Genomic DNA, 26,835 nt, shown 5'->3' with positions numbered 1-26,835 from the left:
GTCTCCTGAGCATATTTTACTAATTTATAGGAGAAGAAATCCTGCCATTACTGTTCTCTGCTTACAGTCGCCTTAGGTATTTCTTCTGTTTATATTTAGAAATAAGTTAATAAGTCCAAGTAAGTTGACTTTTGACTCAACCATCAAATATATTTCACAGAACGCAGAGGGAGGAGGAAATTGTATTTACTCTTCACTCATCTGTGGATGTCCTGATTTCCCCTTCACTCCTGAAGGAGATTTTTGCAGTTGACAGTTCTTTTCTTTCAGCCTCTAAAATGTGCCACTTCCTTCTGTCCTGTGTGGTCTGTGATGTGAAATTAATTCGTGAATTGCTTTCCATTATCAAGATGTGTTTTTCTGTCTACTTTTAAGACTTTTTAAAAAAAGTTTTCTGGAGGATTTCTGTATTGTGTTTTGTTTGGAATTCCTATGAGTTGGTTCTGTCTAGAGTTTATTCAGCATCTTGAATCTGATGGTTTATGTGTCTTTCATATTTTTCAGGCATTGTATTTTTGAGTACTGTTTCAGCTTGTTAAACTTGAGAATTACCAGAGAAAGATCAGTTCCACAATTTTTGAGCCAAATTTGAAGCAAGCATTAAATACTGGCCAGGATGATGGGCTCTAGCCAGGACCATTCCATAGTTCCCAGAAAATGGCAACAAATCACATTTGCAGAGACTTAAAAAGGCAATGCCACAGGGCCACTTGTTTCCCATCAGGCCCAATCAGGAGGGAGCATATATCCTGATGTATTTCCTGCCTATGTACCTCCCACCCACATATGACTAAGTACGTCCATTGCAGTTAGATCAAACAAACTTGTATAGGGGAGTGAAAACATGTGGCTTGTTATCTCCCACAAACAGTAGCCTCCAGCATTTCAGGAAGTCTCTGTCCTTGGACAAGGGGCTTAAAGGTTAGAGGCATTTTTTTGTTTTATGGATCTCTTAGGCTCAATAATTAAAATTTAAAATATGTCTTTGGCTCTCCCAAGCCCAGCCTTTCTCTTTTCTTTCTGGAACTGTGATGATATTAATGTAATAGTTTTAGAGGTACAAGCCTCCATTACTTGTGTTTTTCCTTACGTCTATGTTCTTTCTGTTCACAGTGGGTAATTTCCATCATTCTGTCATATAGTTCACTGGTTCTGTCCTCTGTCCTTAAAAGTCTCTCAACTGCTTAGCTTTTATTTGAGGGGTGTTTGTGTGTGTGTGTATGTGTGAGGGGGGATATACACACATGCCACTGCACACTTTTGGGAGGTCCGAGGACAACCTGCAAGAGTCAGTTCCTTCTTCCTACCCTGTGAGTTCCAGGTACTGAACCCAGTTTGCCCAGCTTGGCAGCAAGTGCTTTCACCCACTGAGCCTTCTCTCAGGCCCTTTGTGGTGTTTATCTGAGGGAGTTTTACATTAAAACATGAATGTTTCCATTTTATATTCTGGGCCTCTGAATCTTACTTAGACCCCTGTTCTAGCTGGGCCCTTTTGAACCTAATACCAAAGGTGTAGAGGTTGAGTTCTAAGGGCTTCTGGTTGAGGAAGGCGGTAATGTCTATTCTATTAACTAGAACTTAGAGGTCTTGGGCCCCAGGTCATAGATACAGAAGGTTCAGCACCAGAATGAAGATTCTAGCTTCTTAGTTCCTAGAGATGCAAGAAGAGTAAAACTCACCCAGAAGGGCTGGAGTACACTTGCCTGTCGTGCCCAGAGCCATGGCTTGAATCCCTAGCACTGCACACACTGTGGTGGTGTAGGGTGTGTGTGGGTGGCAGTGGAGGCAGGAGGATCAGAAGTTCAGGGCCACCCTCAGCTACGCTTGGAATTCAAGGCCAGTTTGGGCTATGTGAGAACCTGTCTCAAAATAACAGCAACAAAACAACAACAACAATAACAAAATCATTAAAAAGAAAGCCAGATGGTGCCACCTGCAGCATTTCTGGTCTTAGGGGCACTGTGAGTGTCGTGGTCACTCAGCTTTGCTGGCCAGAGCTCCACTGCACTCAATCAGTTGTAGGGCCTCCTCTGAACATACACGGAGCTCTCTAGCCAGCCCAAGGATTCAGTGTCCTCCTAGGTCCCTACCTCCCAGAAGAGGTGAGTGACAAAGGTCTGAGGATGATCATAAGAGGCAGGGAAGCCTGTAAGGTTGCCTTTCCTGCCTTGAAGAGGGAGTTTGAGGCCTGGAAGTCACTGGTGCTATGGTGTCTGTTTGTAGTGCCTCCTTGGGGTGACTGAGAGGGTGATGGTACAAGGCTGGAACCTTTCCTGAACGGACTATGACATCTCTCTGTACTTGTCACTATATTGGGATTTTTGTTGTCTCAACTCAGAGATGTCTCTGCAGGTTGGTTCCCTTCCCAGCTATCCTTTCTTGTGCAGTGCTGTATCTTGTGCTGTGCCCATACCTTCTGCAGACTGCAGTGGCTCTAACTGAGGGTGTGGTGAAAGACCCTGGTATACAGGGGGCAGCACAGTTGCCTGCTGTTGGGTGTGTTTTCAGGGTCTCTATATGACAGACCAAGCCCTTCTGCATCCTACTTGAGATCTCCTGGGATTAGAGTGGCTCAGGGGCTTGTACTTCAGGAGAGGCAGGGAGCCCTGGTCTGCTCTTCTCGTCCTCTTGGAGTGGGGATGGGGCTTGGAGGCTGGGATAAAGCCAAAGCATCCTTGGATGAGACTTACAATGTCTGTCTCCATGGAAACCACCAGCAGCTTCTTGGGTGACACCAGCACCTGGAAAGTCAGTGACAAAGCTGTTCCTGGGAGATGATGCCTTTGCTGTCCTGTCTGCTGTGTAGCGGGCTGCATCCCTGGGCCTGCCCTGGCTTAGAGGCCCTTCCTTTGCTTTGGATAGGCCAGAGCCAGGGTGTGCAATGCAGACTTTTTCCAAGCACAGCACCCTGAGCTGTGGAACCCAGATGCCTCCTTAACTGTCTTACTGTGGTAGCAGGTCACAAGGACACTGGTGTCTGCTCCTGCTACTAGGTGCCAATGCAGCTGGGCATATCTGCATAGTGTTTCATGGGAGTCTCGCCACAGACATGACACTTCTCTGTGATCTCTGTGTCAGGGATAAAGGGCTAGGTATGCACATAGGCTGGGCAAGCTGACAGGCCAAGTGTCTATGACTCAAATTGCCGTCACTTAGACTTATAGCTCTTGGTCGCAGGAGCCTATAACTTTTAAGTTCCTCCAGGCATGACTTGCAGAGCCCAGAGTGTGAGTTAGGTAAGAGTAGAGAAGTATCCCTAGCTGCCTGGTCTAGTGGATGAAGAGATGTCTCCCATCTCAGCCCTTAACAGGGACAGAGACTCATCTCAAATTTCAAATGCCACTGGAGTGGCAGCCCATGAGAGATGGGTTTCCTTTACCTCTAGATTTTTTTCGCTAATTTATTTCCCAAACGTAGATGTTTCCAAGTGTTAGAGGGCTGCTTGTAGTGATGTTGGGATGGCATGGTCTTGCTGTCTTGTCCTGGTGGCTGGAGACACAGTCATCGTATGTTGTTCCCCAGCTTTATGTAATGGGAGCTTCAAGGCAGAGCTGCCAGCTCTGCTCACAGGACCCTCACCTCATGCTGGCAAAATGGAAGACAGTTGCCTGTGCTCCAAGAGACAGTATGGGAGCTCAGTGAACCATCAGAGACTATGCACAGACTCGGTGCTATCCTCGTGGTTTTGATGGCTGTTCCCACATGGCTCCAAAAGTATGCATACATAGGTTTGGGACTGCTGGGTGCCATGAACCCCATGCTTGGTATAGGTGCCCCAAGGAGCCAGCCTAGGTTGACGGGTAGAAAGAAGCAGAGAGAATATTCAGGCAGGGCCAGGCCAAGCTAGCCACAGATGTGTGGTGCTCCAGGACATCAGTTTTCAGTCACCTCTGGTATTTTGTTGGTGTGGCTGGGCTCCAAGGATGAGACCTAGGGAGCAGCCAGCTGTGAGGTCCCAGATGCTGCTGCTACTGATAGGTATTGAGTGAGTTAGTCATCTTTGCCAACTCATGACTTGTGGGTATGTGGCCATGAATATCTAGCTGGGACTTCCAGGTTTGAATAATATGGGGTTAATTTCAGGGTTGGCTCAGGATTGTAGCTATAAGGTCCTGTCCCTCCTCCATACCTCTGTTCCTGGGAGGGCTTCCCACTGTAGGTGCTCTGGTTCACCAGGGGAATTTATATCTTGTGAGAGTACCTGTGTCTCTTCATTTATCCACATGTCAGTGATGTGTGTCCCTGTGTCCATGAGTGTGTCCCTTGCTTGGGTTGTATCCAGCTATCTGGGTCATCTGGGTGGTGTTTCTGTGTTTCCATGTCCTTGTCATACTTCCGTGTCTTGCTGTAGCTGTGTGTATAGAGGTGTGGTATGGAATGACTGCCCACAGTTGCAAGGTGTGTGGGTGTATGCTCTGAGGTTTTGAGTCCCTTTACATTTATAAGTGAGATAAAAGTTTTCACTTAACCTTTTTTTTTTTTTTTAAATTGAGGCTTATTGAGGCAAACATACTATCACCCCCATCTTTTGTAGCACACAACCACTGGCGCTTTGTGTGAGATGCTCATGGAGTTGTACACCTTGGTCTAATTTTAGGACATTTATATCACTCCCTAAAGAAGCTCTGTGCCCACCAGTGTGTCTGGCAGTGCTCCACCCAACTTGGTGCATGCTTGTCTGTTTTTGTTGTATCTGTGAAAGAATCACGAGACGACGTGACCTTTGTGTGCAATGACTTCCTTCTAGGATGGTGGGAGGCCCATCCCTTTTGTACATGTGTCAGCCTTTAACATTGAGCACCATGTATACTTCCACACATTCCACGTATGTTCTCTTCTCAGACTAAGTGCTCTCTGCTGAACTCTGGGAGTTCTGAGTTGGGGTCATTGATTGTAAGCCTGCATGACTAGCTTTGGCAGTACTTCTCAACTCAGCATTGTTTTGATGGGGCAGGTTCCCAGAATGTGTGTGAAAAGTGTGTGAATGTCACAGCACCAGTGTTTTGCCAGGTTGTTTCCAAATGGGCTGTGCCAGTTTATGTTCCTATTAGTTTTGTTATATCTTTATTTTCATGTCTAGTTTACTGCCACTCAGCATTCTGTTTTCAAAGCTCATGCTAATTCATTCTTCGTGAGTCTATGCCATTACTGTTTAGTTTTTTTTTTTGATTCCATTATTTATACATCATTGGCTTGTGCTCTCTTTTATAAATTTGTTATGGGTCCTTTGCCATTAGGTTTAGAAGTTTCTGGGCCCTTTCACCAAAATCTGTGGAACTTGGATTTCTTCCCGGGATTCGTGCTACCCCTCACAATAGGTGACTGGTGAGTGAAGAAAGGAGGTGAAGGGCAGCTGGTTCTGAGCACCCACCAGGCTATTCCAGGGGTTTGTAAAGCTGAGGACTCACAATGTAGAAAGCACTCAAGAAACACTTGCTGACTGTAGAATGTGTGTTAGAGTTAGACTGACCTTGAACTCAACAGAGCTTCCTTGCCTCTGCCTTCCAAGTGCTGAGATTAAAGGTATGTGCCACCACTCCTGGCATTGACCTTTCTTCTTTATCATTGTTAATATAAATGTTTAGACAATTATTTGAAGTTGTGTTTTTTTTTTTTTGTCTGTTTGTTTTGGTGGAGGATTTATCTGTGACTTTAAAGGATAGTCCGTTTCTCTTCATTGCAGAGGGAGAGGGCAGCAATAGACCAAAGAAAAGAGTTTGCCTAAGTCCAGCTTGGTGCTGTAGTAAGTTTGACTGGGTTTACTTACAGGAGCATGGGCAACGTAAAGGCAGCCAAACCCAGAGGAAATTTCCTTCACCATCAACGATGCTTAGAGAGGCGAGGGGCCTCCTGTGTCTTGTGAGGTTCATCAGTCTCTCCCCTTCCACAAAGGAATGTTCTTAGGTTCTAGTTTATAAGACTCTTCTGTGGGCAATTCCAGCAGTTCTGATTTTAAGGTAACAACAGCCATGTCATGCCTGAGAGACAGAAGAAGAATCCTGTCCACAAGAAGAATAGTAATTTTTCTTTGTATAAATAAGATACCAAATAAAAATAAAAATAATTACTGTGAAATGCTTATTACAAAGAGTCTGATAAAAGTGCCAGCGCCTGGCAGGGAGATCAGTGCATGGACCTTCATTTGAATCTAGTATATTTCTCTCTCTGTCTGTCTCTCTTTCTCTGTGTCTCTGTCTCTGTCTCTCTGTCTCTGTCTCTGTCTCTGTCTCTCTCTCTCTCTCTCTCTCTCTCTCTCTCTCTCTCTCTCTGGGTGTGTACAGACCACAGTGTGAACTTGTAGATTCCAGAGGACAACCTGTTAGAATCAGGTTTTTTGTTTCACCAAGTGAGTCCTGAACATCCAACTCAGATTTCAAGCTTTCAGGCTTGGCAGTGCCTTCACTGGCTGAGCCATCTCACTGGCCCTCGTATCTTTTGAATTAGACTCACAGTGTTCTGATAAATTCTCTTAGTCATAATTATAAGATATTACTACAAGAGTTTGATTTTTCATAAACATTTTGTATTGTTCAGAGCTCTCTACTTCCTAATGCTGTGACCCTTTAATATAGTTCCTCATGTTGTGGAGACCCCAAACCATGAAATTATTTCATTGCTACATCTTAACTGTAATTTCTCTACTGATATGAATCATAATGTAAATATCTGGTATGTGACTCCTGTGGGTTGAGAACCACTGCTTTAGAGGTCCAGAGTAATAGAATGATAGAAAGGGGATTTTTCTTTAGACTGGCTTGCAGGCTGTGGTCCTGGTAGTCCAACAATGCTGTCTACTAACAGAAGGTCCAAGAATTTAGTAGTTGTTTAATTCATGAGGCTGAAAGTAGATGCCAGAATCATGAAGAAGTAGGCTCTAATGCCAGTGAAGGTACAGACTTGCCAGCAAGAGTGAGAGCAAGCAGGCAAAGAGCAAGTTTCTTCTTCCGTGTCCTTGTATAGGCTGCCAGTAGAAGGTGGAGCCTAGAGTGAAGGTGTGTCTTCTCACCTCTAAAGATCTGGACTAGAAGTGGGCCTTCCCACTTTAAATGATGCAGTTAAGAAAAAGTTCCTAACAGATGTGCCTAGCTGCTTTGGTTTTAGTTAATCCCAGATGTAGTCAAGTTGACAACCAAGACTAGAACCTTGTTTACTTTCAAGTCTTTCTGGGGTTTAGAATGCTAAATCCACTAAGGAAACTGTCTCTAAACAACAGATGAAGTTGAAGATTCCTCTGGCACCATTTGTGGACTTCAGCACAGTGATGGTAACACAGTGGGCTAGGCCAGGGCCTCTTGCTTAGATTAGACCCTGGGGTCTCAGCCTGTGAATGGCAATTGGCTGTGAGTTACTGCATAGTATTGCTTATGGTATTTGGGTGCTGACCAACGCCAGGGCTTCATGAATCCTCTGCAAGCACTCTGCCAGTGGAGCTACAGTCCCAGTCCTGTCTTAAACATTTTATATATTAATGTATGTAGGCCTATTTAATTTTGCATACTCATCCGTTTTTAACTGTAGTATAATGTGCCCATTACATACATATCCTATGATTATTTTACCCCCTTTCTTTGTGAAAAGCAGTAGGCTATTTCTGATTTTGACTTTTACAAAGAGCTACACAACCATGCCTGCATATATTGTCTATATAGTTAGCAGTGGCTTCCTGAGTCACAGGCTGCTCATTTTAACATTTACTGGGATTAGCCAGGCACACTCTGACATGATTCTGCAGTTTTTTCTTCCTTCGGCAGAGCTGTTGGGAGAAACAGCACCAGGCTTAACATAGCCTGCTCAGCTTGGGGTGTGAATTTCCCTGGCTGCCAATGGCTCCAAATGGCATTTTTTTCCCTTCCTTCTTGTGACATTTGATTTTTCTGATAAGCACTTTGCAATTTGCATGTGAATTTTTAGGAACTTACTTTTCCTGGATGTCAATTATTTTCTGCTACATGCACTGGAAATACTTTTTCCCTCCCTCCCTCCCTCCCTTCCTTCCTCCCTCCCTCCCTCCTTTCCTCTCTTTCTTTTGTGGTGTTGGTGATTGAACCTAGGTCTTGCACAAACAAGCTAGGCAGTACCCTACCACAATGATACATCCCAGCCCTCTTTTTACTTGTAATTTTGTGACAGGGTCTCAGTAAGTTATGCATGCTGGCCTTGTACTCATTCTGTAGCTCAGGATGGCTTAGAATGTCTGGTTTTCATTCCTCAACTCCCCAAGTAGCTGAGATTATAGGCCTGTATCTTTAGGCCAAGCTGAAAGTCTATTTTTCATTTTCTTGATAGTATTCTATGTGATACTGTGGTAAGACTTTCTGATTATTTGTAATTGTGAATTTTGATTTGATGACCTTACCTGTCTGTCTCTTGCTACTTGTTGTTTTTACTCTTGCATATTGTATACTTAATAAACTTGTTCAAAATGGAAAGTCTGTTTGTTATAGGACACTCTCTGGAACAACAGCTGATCCTGCGCTCATTTCACCCTTAGGACTACACTTCTCTATCCCATACACTTTGATGTGGTCTTTCTCTATCTCTCTCTCTCTCTCTCTCTCTCTCTCTCTCTCTCTCTCTCTCTTTCTTTCTTTCTCAACAAAATTACAATATTAAAAAGGTGCTCTCTTGGGAAGAAAACTATTTATTCTTTCACAAACACAGATCGCAGCTTTAAACAAAACCGTTGTGTCTTTCTTTTCATTTGTCCTACAATACTTTCAGTCTTTCTCTGTAATTTCTTCATGATTCATCGATTACTCAGGAGCTTGTTTAATTTCTGTGTGTTTGTATGATTTCCACAGATGTTGATTCTCATTTTCTTCCACTGCGGTTAGGAAAGATATATATGGTATGATTTTGATGACTTGAGGTACGGTTCTCCTAGAGGGTGTTTATGTAATGAGAAGAATGTGTATTCTGACACGGTGGTAGGAAATGAGCTGTCTATTTGGTCTAGATTTCATTTAATTGTTGTTTCTTTGTTGATTTTCTGTATAGGTGATTTGCCCATTGATAAAAGTGGCATTTTTGAGATTTTCAGTTATTATTTCAGTGGAACCTGTCTCTCCTGTAGAACTGATATTTGCTTCATATATGCTTGTTTGGTTCAGTGTTGGGTTCATATATATTTACAGTTGTTGTATTCTGTTGCTAATTCATTCCTTCAGTTACAGTTACTCTCTTTGTCTTTCTTTTTCCTGTTTGCGAAGTTACTGCAAGGCAATATGTGTCTCTTCTTACGAAGTGAGTTCCTTGTAGTTGGCATATAGTTGGGCCTTCTATTTAAATTCATTTAGCTGCTCTGTTGAGGGATTTACTTAAATTAAAGATTATTATTTATAGGTAACAAGCGACTTTGGTTTTATTAATTACTTTATGGCTGTTAATGTATATGTTTTATTCTTCCCTTTTTTTCACTAATCCTTATAGTTTGGTGTTTCTATAGTGATAAGACTGTCTTCCCTTTCTGATTTGTGTATCTTCTCTATTGGTAAATTGTACATTTTCGTGTGTTTCATGGTGGCTGTTTTATTCTAGATAAAGGATTTCTTTAATCCTGTTTCATAGGGTTGGTCTGGGGGTGATGCATTCCCTAATTGTTTGCTGATTTGAGACAGACCTTAGTTCTCCACTTCTGAGGGCAGGCTTTGCTGGGTATGGTGTTTGTGGCTCCCATTTCCCTTTTGGCACTCTGAATGTTATCCTTTTTATCTCTCTGCCCTCAAGGTTTGTCCTGAGAAATCTATGATAATGGGAGTCCTTTATATGGAACTTTTTTTTTTTCTCTGATTTTAGAATTCTCTCTTGGCCTTCACCCTTTGACCTAATGTTAAGTTCTAATGTGTCTTGGAGAGTCTTTTGGATTGAGTTTCCTTAGGCCATTGGCTTCATGAACCCAGATGTCCATTCCCTCCCAAGTTGGAAAAATTTTCAGTTATTATTTGTTAAATGTGTTTTTTTGTGCCTTTCTCTGTCTTACTCTTGGAACTCTCATATGCAAGCTTTTGTTTGCTTAATCCTGTCCTGTAGGTCTCACAAGCCTTGGCCACCTTATTAATTCTTTTCATCTGAGTTAGCTAAAAATGCCTGTCTTTAAGGTCAGAAAATTCAACTTCTACTTAGTCTAGTTTGTGTAGATATCATCAACTATGTATTTTTATTTCATTCATTAACTTCATCAGCAACAAGTAGTCTGCTTGATTCCTGGTTGGCTGTTGGGCTTCGTGTGGGTGCCTGAAAGTATGGCCAGCCAGTGTCTTTGGTTGGTTTATTGAGGACAGGGCCATTTTCTGGTTGGTTGATGAGTTGAGCGTGGGCATGTGTGATTGCTTCTGGCAGGCTGACTATAGCAGGTGAACTGGGGTAGTGTTGCCTTCCATCTGGTTACAGAGCTAGGCTTGGGTATGTTCAGGGTCATGTAGCTGTGCATTGCTCTCTTTAGAGGGAGGAGCAAGGCTACTGCCTGACTGTTTGTCAGGCCAGGTGCAACATATGTGGGTATCCTGGGCTACTGATTACATGCTTTCTTTCTGTGCGAATTGGTCTGTGTCTGTGAGATAGGGGCTACCTGAGTTTAGATGCCAAGTCTCTGTCTTCTGAGTCAGTGCTCTGAGCAGCTATTGGATATTGATGTTGCAGCCATTTCTGTGTACATGATGGAATGAAGGTAGAGCCTCAGAAATGAAGATAAACCATTACAGCTATCCCAGGGTCAGATGTACTCAAATAATGGGCCCAGTTTCAAGCTGATGTGGGACTATCTCAGCTTAGGTCACTGGGTGACGTGGGATTTGTGCAGGGTGGACTACTACTCTGGCTATAATGCCATATGAACTCTGTGTTCAGGGTCTGTGAGGGCTGTGGGAGTCTTCTGATCAGTCACTGGCCCCAGCAGTGCTGAACAAGCTGGTCTGGGTGGGGGAAGCCTTACTTTCTTCTTGATAGCTTGTTACGGGTTTTTATGCTTAGTTAATTAAACAACTGCTGTCATCAAGGTCAGAAATATCTCACTAGTTCATGTCCTGTAACTCCAGTAAGAGTGACGGTTTTTCCCGAACTTTCTGCCATTGACCCATGGGAGCCAGGCAGCAGGAAGAAAGGAACTGACATGCATTATTTACTTCTTGTTGCTGTGATAAAATACCATGACTAGAGAAACTTATGGAAGAATTTATTAGGCTTATGGCTCCAGCCTTCTTGCTGACATCACTCCGTGATGATGTTTTCCTGAGTCCTGAATCTACCTTCTGTTCTTTATTCTCCTAGAATAACATGAAGACGGTGATGGGAGGTGTGGCTCAGTCATCTCTCTGTTATGAAGCAGCAGAAAGTGCAGTTAGGGTTGATTTGGAATTGTGATTTAGACATGGACTCAATTGGAGTAAGTTTCACTGCCAGGCCAGTGGTTGCGTGCCCACTCAGATGATGTCTGTGAACTAGAGGGACAGCATGCAGAGAAAGTCCTTATCAGCATCCCACCTGCCCTGGCTTGTGGTTGGATAGCAGGGGACACGGGAAAGAAGATGTTACTGCTCTTGGGAAAAAGGGTACACAAGCGGTACAATGAGCATTGTTTTTTCATAGATTCAGTGTGGAAACTCTTATATCCCTTGTCCTTTTTTCTTGCCAGGATTCTCGCCACAGCTGGAACTGACTTTGATCTCCGGACTCTGAGGGCTGTGCGTGTGCTAAGACCCCTGAAGCTGGTGTCTGGAATTCCAAGTAAGTCTTGCTAAGACAGCCAGGCCAAATATGACTCTTCCATCTTCATCCAAGCTGTGGTTTCCCTTTGAACACTTTTGGGTGGTGTGTTGGGGATTGAACCTAGAGCCTTGTGCATGCAAAACACATACTCTTCCACTTACCCCTGAGATTTCTACTTTTGACAGCAGGAAAGAGGAGCAGACACGTATTAGTTACCTTTTGCTTTTGTGAGAAGACACCACAATTTGGTGTTTATGGTTCCAGAGGGAGAGTTCTTCATGGTGGGGGCATACATAGTAGCAAGAGGCAGGAGCAGGAAGTCAAAAGATCACATGTCAATGACACATAGGAAACAGAGGGAGAAAAGTGGAAATGAAGCCAGGCTATAAAGTCTCACTTCCCCTCCTCAGTGATAGAATTCTGCCAGGAAGGCTTTTTGTCCTAAAGTTCCATAACCTTATCAAACAGTGCCACAAACTGGGGACCAGGTATTCCAATACCTGGGCCCATGGGGAACATTTCTGATTCAAACCCCTACAAAGCCCTTTCCAGTTTGTTCTTAACAAAATCCCAGAGGGTGGCTGTCTTAGTTAGGGTTTCTGTTGCTGTGAAGAGACACCATGGCCAGGACAACTCTTATAAAGGAAAACATTTAATTGAGGTGGTGGCTTACAATCCAGAGGTTCAGTCCATAATCATCATGGCAGGCACGCATGCAGACATGGTTCTGTCTGCATCTTGATCAGAAAGCATCAGGAAATGAACTGTGACACTGGCTGGTATCTTGAGCATAGGAAACATCAAAGCCCACCCCCACAGTGACATACTTCCTCCACCAAGGCCACACCTACTCCAACAAAGCCACATCTTCAAATCAGGCCACTCCCTGTGAGCTTATGGGGGCCAGCTACATTCAAACTACCACAGTTGCCCTGTTGCTTTCCCCCTTATCTTCATTTTCTGGTATTAAAGAATAGATTAGAGACCAAGCAAGGTGGTAGAACAAGAAAATGTCTAAGGCTACAAAGGGCAATTCCAGAGAGGCCTGGTATTGAGATGGCATCAGGTATGCTTCTGGATTGTGTCACTCAAGGAGGCAAATATGGGCAATAGGATGGCCAGGGGACTTAGTAAGCATGTTGGACACAGGCTGTTCCTTGTGGCTATTCCCTCAGTCTGGCAGAGATTTTGCTTCAGGCTTACCAAGGGCCTCAGTGGGCAGGGACTCAATGTTGTATTGTCCTAAGACCACTACAAGAAAACCCTTGGTTAACTTCCTGTTCTTCTCAGAGTAGACAAGGGTTTGGAGGCCAAGAGGAATGGGTGAAAGGTTATAATCTATCTCAGCATTTTCTCTGCCCAGCTCACTTGTGCCTTGTGGCCAGTGACAAAACCCTTTCTAGTTCTGGAGAATTACCTTCTTTTCCTAGGAATCTCTGTGTGATTACTTTTCCAGGATTCTCTGTCACTCATTCCCAAGATTCCTTGGTCTTTCCCCTTAGGTCTTTTTCTTCTATGTATTTCATTTTCTCTCTCTTTTTTTCCCTTAGGGTTTTCTGTTCTTTCAGACTCTGAATTCTCTCTTATCTTTCTCACCTCTGCCCATTCCCCATCCTGAACTCATGCTCTTAGAATCCCTTGTCTTTCTTCTTCCCCACTTTCGGATACTGTTCATCTCACCTTTCCTTAAGCCCTCAGACTTTGCCATCGAGGACTCCCTGTCTTACCCACATGAGCACTCACTGTATGTCCTTCCTCTCCTGCCAGTTGGCCTCTGCTGCTCTCTGACCTTTGTGCTGCCCTCTGACTCCAGGTTTGCAGGTGGTGCTCAAGTCCATCATGAAGGCCATGGTTCCACTGCTGCAAATTGGGCTGTTGCTTTTCTTTGCCATCCTCATGTTTGCCATCATCGGTCTTGAGTTCTATATGGGCAAATTCCATAAAGCCTGCTTCCCCAACAGCACAGGTGAGTCGTGCAGGCCCCATGGGCTCAAAAGAGGACCCCAGATGTATTTTTCCATGAGACAGGCCCCTGGTCTAGTGCCAGAGGGGCTTTTGAGCTTCCAGACAGTGAGGTAGAACTTATATTCTAGTAGCCTGATAAATAGTAATAAGTAAATAGATACATGAATAAAATATCACTCTAAAAACATCTATGAAGGAAACAAAAGTATTTGATATAGATTAGCTTGGGGCCTGCTCCCAAGGGATAGCCTTCCTGCTAAAGCTGAGGATGAAGAGATCTGAACGGAGTAAGGACAGCTGTTTGGCCACCCAATTGGAGTGCTCCAGTTACAGGGACAGTAAGTGCAAAAGTGCAAAGTGGAAGAACACTAAGATGAGGAAATCACGTGGCTTCTGGGCCGTGGCTAAGAACTTGAGCTGTGTACCAGAAATAGGAAGACTAGAGGGCGTTGAACAAGTTGTGGTATCTTCTGGTCCCAGTGCTGCAGTGGGGAGGCAAGAGCAGAGGCAAGTTGAGTAGGAGAAAATCTTAGTCCAGGAGAGATGACGGCAGCCAGTTCTGGATATCTGGAGAATGTGGCTGGAGTGGGTTACGTTCATGTTCTGGGTATATGCTGTAGGTGAAGCCAGAGGGTGCTTTGGGGGTTGAGGCATAATTAAATAAAAGGAGAGAACTACATGATTATCTTTTAGGTGCAGAAAAAGCTTCAGCTAAAACTTAAGTCATTCATTGTTAGAAAAAAATACTTCTGTTAAACTGGAAATAAGTTATTTTGTTAGATTCTCTAAAATCCCTGCAAATATTAAACTCCATTGTAAGTTCATAGCTTTTCCTTTAAAGTAGGAAGCAAAACAAGTCATGGGCAGTCGCTTCCAGTCTGTGATGTATTGGTAATTATAGCGGTGCCATGAGACAAGAAAATGAAGGCAATTATGTCAAGAATAAAAAGGAGGAAACAGAACTGTTGTTATGCACAGAGAAGACAACCGGCCACAAACTCTCAAATGATGGTATTTTTGAAGCCTTAATCAAGCAATTTGGGGAAATAGAAACTTAGTAATCATTTATCAGTTCCTCTCCCTCTTCTTCAGGCTGGGAGAAAGAAGCGAAATTAGGTTATAGTTAGAGTTGGCTTAGGTGTCTGCACATTTGAATGATAATGGGAAGGTTTCAGGAGGGAGAGGGAGAAGTAGAGGGAGAGGTAGCAAGTTGCTCCAGGGAGGGCAGATGATTGGCTGAGGTGGAGCCGTGTGTAAGGTTAGTGAGAGGTGTGATCAGCTGCAGGTGTGATTAAAGGGTGGGGCAATGGTGGAGACTTAGGGAGCAGAGATCTCAGGTTTGCTTTACTCTCCTCCTGACAGATGCAGAACCAGTGGGGGACTTTCCCTGTGGCAAGGAGGCCCCAGCTCGCCTGTGTGAGGGTGACACTGAATGCCGGGAGTACTGGCCAGGACCCAACTTTGGCATCACCAACTTTGACAACATCCTGTTTGCCATCTTGACAGTGTTCCAGTGTATCACCATGGAGGGCTGGACTGACATCCTCTACAATGTGAGTTACATCTTGGTCCTAGCCCTGTTGTTGTGGTCTGGAGCTGTCAGAATGGTGCTCTGGGGCAGTGGGGCTGTGGGGATGGGTGGGGGTCTCTCTTAGGGACACTTTTTTTTTCTTCATAAGATTGACCTATAGGCAAGCCCATGGGATATTTTCATAATTAGTGATTGACTTGGGAGGGTCCAGCCTACTGTGGGTCATGCTACCCCTGGACAGGTGTTCCTCGGTTGTATAGCTAGCAGCCTGAACAAGCCAGTGAGCAGCACTCCTCCACGCCTCTGCTTCAGTTCCTGCTTTTAGGTTCATCTCTTGAGTTCCTGCCCTGACTTCTTTCGATGATAGTGGTATGGAAATATAAGACAAACAAACTTTTATGTTTTTATCCCTTATTCTTACTAGGATTCTAGCCCATCTCAGCAATTTGAGGTAGTTTGGGTTTGGCGCCTGTCTTAGTCTACTGATGTGAAAAAATACCATGACCAAGGCAACTATTATAAGGGAAAGCATTTAATTGGGGGCTTGCTTACAGTATTAGAGGTTTAGTCCATTATCAGCACAGTGGCAGACAGACAGGCACTGGAGCAGTAGCTGAGAGCTATATCCCGATCTATAGGCAGAGAGACAGATTCTGGGCTTGGCAAGGGCTTTTGAACCCTCAAAGCCTGTTCCCAGTGACACACTTCCTCTAACAAGGACACACCTCTTAATCTTCTCAAATAGTGCCACTCCTGGGTGACCAAATCTATGAAACTGCGGGGCCATTCTCATTTCAAACCACCACAGTGGCCATGGTGGATGTCTCTTGGGTGCTGGCGACCCATTTAATTATTGTTTCCCATATACACAAGGTTCTTCTAGATGATTCTACAACCAACTGTAGCAAATCTCAGACCAGTGGACCCTTGGTTTTGGATAGGTAGAGGCCCTGTTCCCTCCCCGACCCTGTCCCAGAACCTTGTGAGCCATCTGCTAGGGAACAAGGATAAGAAGGAGCGCCTCCTGAGCTTTGGAATGTAGACAATGAACGTGCACTGGAGCCGGGAGTCCGGGAAGGCATGACCAGTGGACCCTTGGTTTTGGATAGGTAGAGGTGTTAGGTTTTGGATATAGTAGGGATTTGGGGAGTGGGGCATGAGGTGCTGTCATTTACACTTGAGGGTGAGGCATTACAAGGCCCTGGAGCCCTGCTCCTCCTTCCATGGACTCTAGTAGCTGTATCTGAGCAACCCTCTCCCGCCATGATCTTAGCACTAGGTATTCAGCAAGTGTCTAGCAAATGCTTGTTGGTCCGATCTATTAAGCTTGAGCAGGAAAATGAGGAGTTAAAGGGAAAGCTGGCTCTGTCCTCTGAACAAAGGTGTTTCTTAGTGAAATGGTGTCCTGAAATGGTAGACTGATGCATAGAATAAATATCACTGCAAAGGTAGGCACAGGGACTTTGCTGTTCTTTTCTGCCAAACATAGAAAAGTTTCCACAAAGACAGGCCCTAAAAACAGCTCCATGCTGGCCACATTCCTGCTGTTTGGCCAGGTTTCTATAGCCCTCAGAGCCCACAGGAGCTTAGTCGAATGGCCATAATGACACAGATCCCTGTCTGTGTCACAGAGGCCACAGAGGTGTCTTCCAGCATGTATTCCAGCTGCATCCAATGGCATGGGACACTTATGAAGGAGCTAAGGCATGAGGGCCAGGTGATAGCACATGTGTGGTATTAAACATACAGAAGGTTGAGGAACACAGAGTACCTAGTTCGAGAATGCTTGAACATTTTAGAGTCCAGAAGCCAAACACACAAATGCCGAGGTACTGGGATGTGGGTGGCAGGCAAGTCCAGAGCAGGAAGCCACAAACCAGGGAGATTCATTTCCCACCCCATCACTCTGTGTAGACTGGCTGTTGGAGGTTGGACTCTTTGGAGAGACCCTGCCCTTCACCTCCTGACAAGCCTGGACTCTTAAGACAGTGCTCCTTCGAGTGGTGAGACTGGGTTCTGTGTGCGCAGAAGCCACTAACCTGCTGTAGCAGAGGGAGACAGATGGAGCAGTCACTTGTGTGAGCAGGGGCCCATGTCTCTGACCAGCTGCGGTTAGGAGACCTGCAGCCAGAACAGCAGCATGTTCTTTTTTTTTTTTTTTTTTTTTTTTTTTATTTATTTATTATGTATACAACATTCTGCTTCCATGTATATCTGCACACCAGAAGAGGGCACCAGATCTCATAACGGATGGTTGTGAGCCACCATGTGGTTGCTGGGAATTGAACTCAGGACCTCTGGAAGAGCAGTCAGTGCTCTTAACCTCTGAGCCATCTCTCCACCCCCAGCAGCATGTTCTTAACAGAGAGGATTCCCGAATGGCTGGTGATAATAGATGGGGCAGGGGGACTGTCCAGTCTGGGGGAATTAGTTGCCTTTGCTTTGGCAAGTATGTGGACTCAAGTGGGGCTCCAGGAGAGTTTACAGAAGTGACTTGTCAGGCGTTGTCATCAGAACTTTCCCGACAGCCCAGAGAAATGAATTGTCTCAGGAAAGCACCATGAGGACAAGCTGTCCCCTCAGCTCTTCTTCCTTTGCCTTTATAGCATTGAGTGAGCCCCTCCACAGGAGGCTGAGGAATGGGGAACAGTGCTGGTATGGGGAACAACGATGGGCTTTGCCTGCCTCTCCCATTGAATGTGCCAGCTGTGACCAGCAGATCAGAAGAGCAACTATTGGAAAGACATTTGTTAGGCAGTTCCCTAATAGCCAGGACTGGTCACATCTGATCCCAAATCCAAACTTTTTTTTTTAAACTTGGAGTGGTAACATGGGATTTGTCTTAGTTATTTTACTATTGCCATGACAAAACACCATGACTAAGGCAACTGGGGAAGCAGCTGAGAGTTTGTGTCTGACCCACAAGCATAAATGAAGAGGGGAGGGGAAAAACATGCTAACTGGGAATGCTGTGGGCTTTTGAAACATCAGAGCCTACTACCAGTGACGTACCTCCTCCAACAAGGCCACACACCCAAATCTTCTCATACACAAGAGGGACCAAGCATCCAAATATATGAATCTACGGGGGGAACATTCTCAATCAAACTATAACACTCTAGCTTTGGTTTAGGCAGGCCCCCATAGGCTTTTGGCTATACCATAATGTAAAAAAACACCAAGTGGAATTTCTAAAGTTCCCATTGTTAGGATAAAGTTGAGCGGAACTTTGGGTGGGGGACCATGGCAGATTCCATGGCAGGCGAGGGTGACCGAGGCAGGGGACAAACATGCCAGGCAGACAGAGCTTAAGTGAGAATTTTTATTAGAAATGGGAGGGAGAGGAAAGGAAAGAGAAAAGAGGTGAAGAAACAGAGAGAGGATGGAAGAGAAGAGGGAGACAGGAAAAGTCCTGTCTGCCCCAGGGGAACAGCAGGAAAGAGAGCTGGAAGAGAGCTGGAAAAGATCAGAAAGAGAAGAGGAGAGAGAGAGAGAGAGAGAGAGAGAGAGAGAGAGAGAGAGAGAGAGAGAGAGAGAGAGATCCAGAAAGAGAGCTGGAAAAGAGAGCATAAGTAGGCGGAGGTCTTTGTTTTAAAGGGATCCTTTGCACCTGCCTGCAGACTAGTACTCTCGGAACCCTGGGCTGACCGGAGTACTGCCTGAGTGCATTCTGCCAGGTGATGGGGCAGGCCAGCATGATGCCTGAATCCTTACACCCATAGTCTTACACAGTCTCAACACAGTTTAAAATTTCAACGTCTTTTCTGAGACTCAACATAGCCTCCTGTAAAATCAAAAAGCAAATTATTTACTTCCAACATACATTGGCAAAGAATATAGAGTACCATCCCAAAAGAGAAGAAAGGAGGAATAATGAGAAAATACTGGCCAAAGCAAGACTCAAAACTGGCAGGGAAAATTCCAAAGTATAGGAATAGCTCCGAGTTTGATGTCAGAGTCTTAATGGTTCTGCCCTCCAGCTTTCCTTATTGCAGCACATTTCTCTCTATTAGGCTGGGTTCACTCCCTGGATGTAGCTCTCCCTGGCAGACATCCCATGACACTAGCATCTCCAATGTCTTGGAGTCTCCAACATAACTCAGGCTTCATTTTCATAGCTTCACTCATGCAGGGACTCCCCTGTCACACACCTGGCCTCAGCAGCTTTCCTTAACTGAAGCGGAAGATTCTACAACCTCCTTATGCCTGTAGCCATCATGACTCTAAAGCCAGAGCCACACGGGCAATGCTACCAACTTCTGCTGCCTGCCTGGAGTGGGACCTGGCTCCCTCCTTGAGTTACATTTGTAGAAGCTTTGACTTTCCCTGGGGTTTTTCTATTCACAAATTGCAGGGTTAGCTGGGTGGAGTCCAGCCCCGAGGGCCCCACCCCCTTTATCCCCATCATCTGCTTCATCTCTTTCAGCACAAGCCATGGCTCCAACAGTAAGTTCCTTGGTACTCTTTTTCTCCTCAAACTGCGCATTTTATGTTTCTTTTTGCCCCATTTGTTCTTTTTCATTGTAGACCTGCATAAGAGTGATCACTAATAGCCATATGACCATCAATATTAGGCTGTCTTGAAATCACCTCTGCCAAGGAAATTAGTACAGAACTCTTCAGTGTAGCCTTGGACAGATTCTCAGGACAGGAGCAAAAGCAACTACATTCTTTGCCAAAATATCACAAGAATTGTCTCTATCTCAATTCCTAATATTGTTCCCCTCTGAAACCTCTTGAGCTGGACTTCCACAGTCCACATAGCTATCAGCACTATTATCTTCTGAACTGCTACTAGGATGGTTCATTAATCCCCAGTTACATTGTTTTTTGTTGTTGTTTTGCTTATTTGTTGTTTTTTCAAGAAAGGGTTTCTCTGTGTTACAGTCTTGGCTGTCCTGGAACTCACTCTGTAGACCAGGCTGGCCTTGAAGTCAGAGATCTGCCTGCCTCTGCCTCCCTAGTGCTGGGATTAAAGGCCTGCACCACCACCACCACCACCACCACTTAGCCCCTGGTCATATTGTCATTGTTCAGCCACTTTCCTGGAACAAGTGGTACTGTATGGTCAGACCTGTTGCAGTAATATCCTAGTCCCTGGTACCAACTTCTGTTTTAAGTTACTTTTCTATTGCCAGGACAAAACACCATGATCAAGGCAAGACTTATAAATGAAAACTTCTAATTGGGGCTTGCTTCTAGTATCAGAGGGTGAGTCCATGACCATCATGGTGGGGAGCATGGCAGCAGGCAGGCAGCCATAGAGCTGGAAAAGTAGCTGAGAACTCACATCTGGTCCACAATCAGAGCAGAGAGAGAGCCAACGGGGAATGGCATGGGCTTTTGGAAACCTCAAAGCCCACTTCCTGTGACAGACCTCCTCCAACAAGGCTATACTTCCTAATCCCTCCCTAACAGCTCTACCAACTGGGAACCAAGTATTCAAACATGTGAGCCTATGGGAGCTGTTCTCATTCAAATTTCCAGAGGGATTATTAGAAAAGTCACGGGACTTGTCTGAATATTTTATCCAGGCAGACACGAGAGAAAAGTCCAGAGGAACAATGGGATAATCCATCACTTAATGATTATACACACAGGACTTTGCTCCACACTATCTACACATACCTCAGGAAAGAAGTATTTTGTAAGTAGGTATAAAGCTTCATTTTGATGTTAACAGAAACAGGACTTGCTTCTTGATTGGACCTGTGATGAGAGGAGGAGTAGATCCAGATATGATGGGTGGAGCTCCTGGGAAAGCAGATGCTATTGGCTGAGGAGGGAAGAACTGGAAGCAGGTGCTTCTCTAGCTTTGGTTTAGTGCAGAATGGTAGTTGAGCTCATGACTATTTTAACTCCGTAAAATTGTCAATAACTGTTTTCATCCTAGAAGAGAACTCAGAAGGAGCAGTAGGGATGGAATGTACATAGACATACTGACATGTGGACAGTGTTGAGAATTAGAGAATTATGGGAGAGGATGAGAGTACCAGGATAATGAGTGCAGGTGACAGATGCCTGCAGTCTGTCCTTAGTAGGATTCTCCCTTTGGAGTCCTGGGAGGGGTGGTGATACGAGCCATTAAAGAGCAGTGGTGGAGCTTGTGTAGGGCAGGAGGAATGCTAGGAACCTGTCCTGGAAGCAGAGCAGAAAGTTTGAAGAAGTGGATCCAGATATTGCTGAGAGATTAAAAACCAAGGGAAGAGAAATCTGACTGTTAGTATATAGCAAGATGAAGGCTGCTGGGAGACTTGGCAAAAGCATTCTTGGTGGTGGGGGTAAAATCCTGGATGCATGGGCTGAAGGGAAAGAGGCAAAGAAGTGAGGCTGCCAGTACAGACTACCATTTCAAGGGAGAAGAACAATGGGGCGTGACTACAGAAGATGTGGAGTTACAGAAATGGAATTTTGTAATGAAAAAAAATGAAGACCATTGTAAAGTGTTGTGAAGTTACCAGGTGCCATACAGAAAGACGATGTGTATCTCTACCCTCTCTCCTGTTCTTCTCAGTGATAATAACCTAAAAGACTGTAGGGTTCTCTAGAGCAGTGGCTCCCAACCTTCCTAATGCTGGGACCCTTTTATAATATAGTTCCTCATGTTGTAGTGACCCCCAACCATAAAATTATCTCTGTTGCTACTTCATAACTGTAATTTTACTACTGTTATGAAGAGTAATATAAATACCTGATCTGCAGAATATCCGATATGTGACCCCTGTGAAAGGGTCATTCAACCCCAAGCAGGTCACAACCTGCAGGTTGACAGCCACCATCCTAGAGGAACAGAACCAATGGAATGTGTCTGTAGTAAAAGATAACTTACTGGATTGTCTTACTTGATTGTTCTGAGTTGTCCCAGCAACCACTGTCTCATACTGGAGAGGCCAAGAATTTGGTTGTTGCTCAGCCTACAAAGTAAGATGTCTCAACAGTTCCAATGTGTTGCTCAGTCTATGCTAGAATCTTGAAGACTTTGGTTCTAATATCAGTGAAGGCATGTAGCAGTGGCAGCCACAGGACAGAGTGAAACTTGCCAGCAGAGTGAAGGTCTGCCATCTCCTTTTATCTGGGTACCACCAGAAGGTATCACCAATATTTAGGGTGGTTCCTCCCACTTCAAATAATCTGACCAAGAAAATCCCTCACAGGAGTGCCCAGCAGCTTGCCTATTAACTGATTTCAGATTTGGTCAAATTGACAGCCAACATTAACCATCACAGAGACCATAGTCAGTATCATGGCTGGGGCTTTGCTCCTAACACAGATATGACACAGAATATTTCCACACTGGGAGGGTGATTGCCTGACCTCTATAGTCACACTTTCCTGTCTGTTGTCCCATCTCCCTTTTTGATCTCTGCCAACTTGTGTTATTTTCTGATTTCAGTAATGTTATGTGTGGAAAACAATACCATATATAACTTTTTGGTGTTAGCTTTTTATCCAAGCTTGATTCTCTGGGCTTCTTTAGTGATTCTGTTTCTTTGTTAAATTATACTCTTATGTCTTGAATTGTTTTCATCAACTGTTTGTCTTTTTCATGGTCTTTGTTAAGGCATTTATTGATATCCTCTTTAAAGTCCTTGGACATATTCCCATTTTGAATATTTTGAAGTCCTTGTGCTTCAGCTAAATTACTTTTCTCAGGGCGCAGTATAAGTAGGGTTGCTGGCTTCTGGAAGAGACATATTGTCTTAGTTGTTCATGTTTGTGATTTTGTGCTTGTATGTATGTTTTCAGGGCTGACCGTTTGGCACTGGACAGCCAGTTGGTGTGCTTTTCCCTGAGGACCATTGCCCCACTCTTAGCTTTACTCAGTTACCTGTGGTTCTTTGTGTAGGGTTGAAGCTTTAGGCATTTCCGTGTCCAGTTTGGCATGTTTGTCGGTGCTATTCTTGTTCAGCTCATGTTTGGGTAATGTTATGGGTATAGCTTTTGATGTTACTAGGAGACACAATCTCACAGCAAACTCCCTGATCCTCTGGCCCTTTAAAGTCTTTCTGCCTCCTCTCTGCAATGGTCTTAGGTATGAGAGGGTTTAGGTGTATGAGCTTCCCATCTCTGCATTTTAATTGGTTGCATTTTTTCTGTAATGATATCCATCTGTTGCAAAGAGAGGTTTCCCTGATGAGGGTTGAAGACTACTCTTATCTGTGGGTACAAGGACAAATGTTTATAGCATTTTGTTAGGAATTATGTTGGTTTAGTGAATTAGTGGTTGCAGATTCTCCTCCAATAACCATGATTTCACTAGCACTGAGTAGTTAACTAGGTTTCCAGTATCAGGCATTTGCCTTGTTGACCAGGCCTTTAGTTCAATCAGAGAGCTATTGGTTACTGCCAAGGTATTGTGACACTATTGCACCCTTAGGATTATCATGCCATGCTGGTTGTTATGTTGTTCATAGGCATAGCTGGGTAGGACTTTTGGTTGCTTACCCCCTTAGGAAACTTGCATGGCACCATGAAATCTAGTTCTCAGGGAGGGGGCATTGAAGTCAGTTCTAGCTCAGGGGTCTCTGGGTCCTGTTTCTTCAGCAATAGGGACTTACCTTCTATGTTTAGGGGGTAGCCAAGGGCAACAACAGTAGGCTGTATGTTTTGGATGTTTCTTAACTTCTTGTCAACAACTCAAATGAGAGATGGAGGTATAGACTTCTTTGGCTTTAAGTCTGGGATATATGAGATAAAAACAAAACCCAGGAAGGTCCTCTTAGGTCTTGAGGTCCAAGCTGGCCTACCTTCTCTTGGAATATTCCTGTACTTACTTTTTATATAATGTTCAAAAGAATTGATTGTGTTTAGTAGAAGTAAGTAGCAGAATGTGACTGCTTAGCTTCCCAGAAGTAGAAGTCCTGATTTGCTTTGCTTTTAAGATGGGAGAAAGTACAGTGATTTGGCTTGTGGAAAGGATGGTCTACAAGGAGAAATACAGGTGCTCTGGTGGCAGAAGGGGTGGGGTTGCAGCAGTTCTACTCTTTTTTCTTTTTTTTTTAGGAGGATTGTTTTGAGGGTGGACTTGCAGGGAGGTAGCTGGCCTTGGTGGCTATCTAACCCATGGGTCAGAGGCTCCGTGTGTTAGTGCATAGGTGGGGTCTGGGAATATGAACTACTGGTGACAGCCTGCAGTAAGTGTTCAGGACTCAGAAGTTACAAGCTGCGGTCAGTCTAAGTATCTAGGGCTATTTAAGGGCAGAGTCTGCAGATCTGCCAGGCTGGCAAGCAGAGATCCTGACAAGTGCCTTGGTGACCAGCCTAGTTTTGGGGCAGGGCTCAGGTGTCCTGCTGTCTAAAGGGAGGTGCCCGTCCTCAGCATCCACCTCACTCATGGTTTGCTTCTAGTAGCAGATGCACGTGGAGAAAGATATTCACTACTCCCTTTAGCCGAGTCCACTGGAGTCTACAACAGTAGAATAGCCGTGGGGTTAAGCTGGGTTCAGGGGAGTTTTCCCTTCAGCAGGCTTTGTTATAATAAGCAAAGGGGATGGTCTTTATGTTTTCAGCTATTCAGATTATGCCTGGGTGCCGAGCCATCTTGGGCCAGACATAGGATGAGAGATACAGTCGAAGGGCTTGTGGAGAGTGCAGTGTGGAGGCACATGTATCCTGAATTGGGGACCTACTGGACACATGATCAGACAGGACCAACCCTAACTGTGGAGCTTATAGGCCCCATTTTAAGGAAGTATCTTTGGAGCTGCTCAGGGAGGCCATGTGTATCTTGTCAAGGAGCCATCCTAACAGACAGAGGCCAGACATGTAGTCTCAGTGTATCCTAAGCAGCCGTTGCCTCTGTGGACTTGCTCCTGGCTTTTTAGCATCGCTGGGCAATGGCTGGAGATATGCAGTTTCCCTGGTCCTCTGGGGGCCTCCACCCGGGAAGGCTTTGTGGGGCAAGAACAGGTTGACCAAACCTGAACTCCCTGCCTGGACCTCTCTGAGGCAGCCCAGAGGCCAAGCACACTGATGTGGTCATAGCTCTGCATACTTGTCTCATCTCCTCCATTTTTTTCCAGACAAATGATGCAGCTGGCAACACCTGGAACTGGCTGTACTTCATCCCTCTCATCATCATTGGCTCCTTCTTTATGCTCAACCTAGTGCTGGGTGTGCTCTCAGGGTAAGGACCATGGGCTGTGGTGTGCCCTCTGTAGTCTCAGGCCCATGGGCACGTAGCATCCTTCTCTTCTGCACATGGGCTCCTGTTTGGAGCTCCCACCCTTATATGGGCCAAGGAAGTTACATCACAAGATGGTGAAGAGGGCCAGGCCTGACCTGACTCTGCTGCTTTACCTGAGCAGGAGAAGCCCTGGATGGCTCCCTTTTTCTCACCCTGAAGACTTCTGACCAGGCCTGTGGCTCCCAAGGTAGATGGGAATAGAGCCTGGTAGGCCCGAAAAGCAGCTGCCAGGATAGAGTCGATGTAGAGGACAGCATGCTCTGGAGCTGGAGTGGTCTCTGGCCTCTATGTGTCCCATAATGGGTGCGACTGTCACTAGTGTATCTTTCCAGTTACCTTTGCAAAGGCTCCTGAGCTTCCAGTGTAGGTGACTCTTAGTCACTGTTGTACTGGCATGAAGAAGCACCATGGCCAAGACGACTGTTATAAGAGAAGGCATTTAACTGGGGGCTGGCTTACAGTTTCAGAGGTTTAGTCCATTATCATCATGGTGGAGAGAGAGAGAGAGAGAGAGAGAGAGAGAGAGAGAGAGAGAGAGAGAGAGAGAAACTGACTCTGACTCTTTGGGCACCACAGGGGCTTTTGAAACCTGAAAATCTACCCCCATTGATACACTTCCTCTAACAAAGCCACACCTCCTTATCTCTCTCAAATAGTGCCACTCCCTAATGACTAAGCATTCAAATATATGAGCCTGTAGGGGCCATTCTTATTCAGATCACCACAGTGACAGAGTAGAATTAATCTGATGAGGAGGTTTAAGGCTGAGAAGGCACCTGAGGATGGGACATCTCAACTGAGATCCAACCAGAAAGAGCCAGGTAGAGGATGGATGAGAGCCAGCTAGCAGAGCCAGCAGGCTGGTAGCTTAGCAGTAGTGAGGGGTATGGCACAGGTATGCTCTGGACTCCCAGAGCTGGAGCCAGAGCATGTGGTGGGTGAGGTGAGTGTTTGGGAGCTGGTAGGAGCCTGCCTCCAGGCACAAAGCTTCTAGAAGCAACACTGTCCTGCATACCTCTGTTCCCAGAGCTGCTTGCTTTTCTCTCCTACATGGTATAGAGAATTTGCCAAGGAGCGGGAACGAGTAGAGAACCGCCGCGCCTTCCTGAAGCTCCGTAGGCAGCAGCAGATTGAGCGAGAACTGAACGGGTACTTGGAGTGGATCTTCAAGGCGGGTGAGTCTGTGAAAGTGGGCAGCAGTATTTCTGCTTTGTACACTATCCACCTTGCTGCCACCTAGGATTCCTGGGCTCTGGGGTAGAGCTTAGTGAAAAAGGCTGACTCTTAGTACATGGTCATATGATAGTCACAAACTCTGAATGGAAGATCAGTCCACACTGGACCTAAATACTCTGCTATTGCCCTTGCTCTGGGCACTGTAAGCCTAAACTCCATCCTACCTCCTCCATCCCCAGGTAAAGTAGCTCCCCTCTGCACGGCTGTTTCCCTC

At 45.1% G+C, this 26,835-nt stretch overlaps 1 protein-coding gene across 1 annotated transcript in view; it reads left to right on the top strand.

Annotated features, from left to right (window-relative positions):
* Cacna1b (calcium voltage-gated channel subunit alpha1 B) overlaps positions 1 to 26,835 on the top strand; it is a 158,166-nt gene that overhangs the window by 19,049 nt on the left and 112,282 nt on the right. The window contains exons 3-7 of the mRNA XM_035447078.1: positions 11,630 to 11,721; positions 13,517 to 13,669; positions 15,031 to 15,221; positions 25,222 to 25,325; positions 26,445 to 26,560. Coding sequence (XP_035302969.1) covers positions 11,630 to 11,721; positions 13,517 to 13,669; positions 15,031 to 15,221; positions 25,222 to 25,325; positions 26,445 to 26,560 — 656 coding nt within the window. The remainder of the gene's footprint in view (positions 1 to 11,629; positions 11,722 to 13,516; positions 13,670 to 15,030; positions 15,222 to 25,221; positions 25,326 to 26,444; positions 26,561 to 26,835) is intronic.

This window comes from Cricetulus griseus, chromosome 6 (assembly GCF_003668045.3).
Source record: "Cricetulus griseus strain 17A/GY chromosome 6, alternate assembly CriGri-PICRH-1.0, whole genome shotgun sequence".
In the NCBI taxonomy this organism is placed as follows: Eukaryota; Metazoa; Chordata; class Mammalia; order Rodentia; family Cricetidae; genus Cricetulus; species Cricetulus griseus.
Note: the sequence above shows the minus strand (reverse complement) of the source record. Positions and strands in the feature narration are given on the sequence as shown.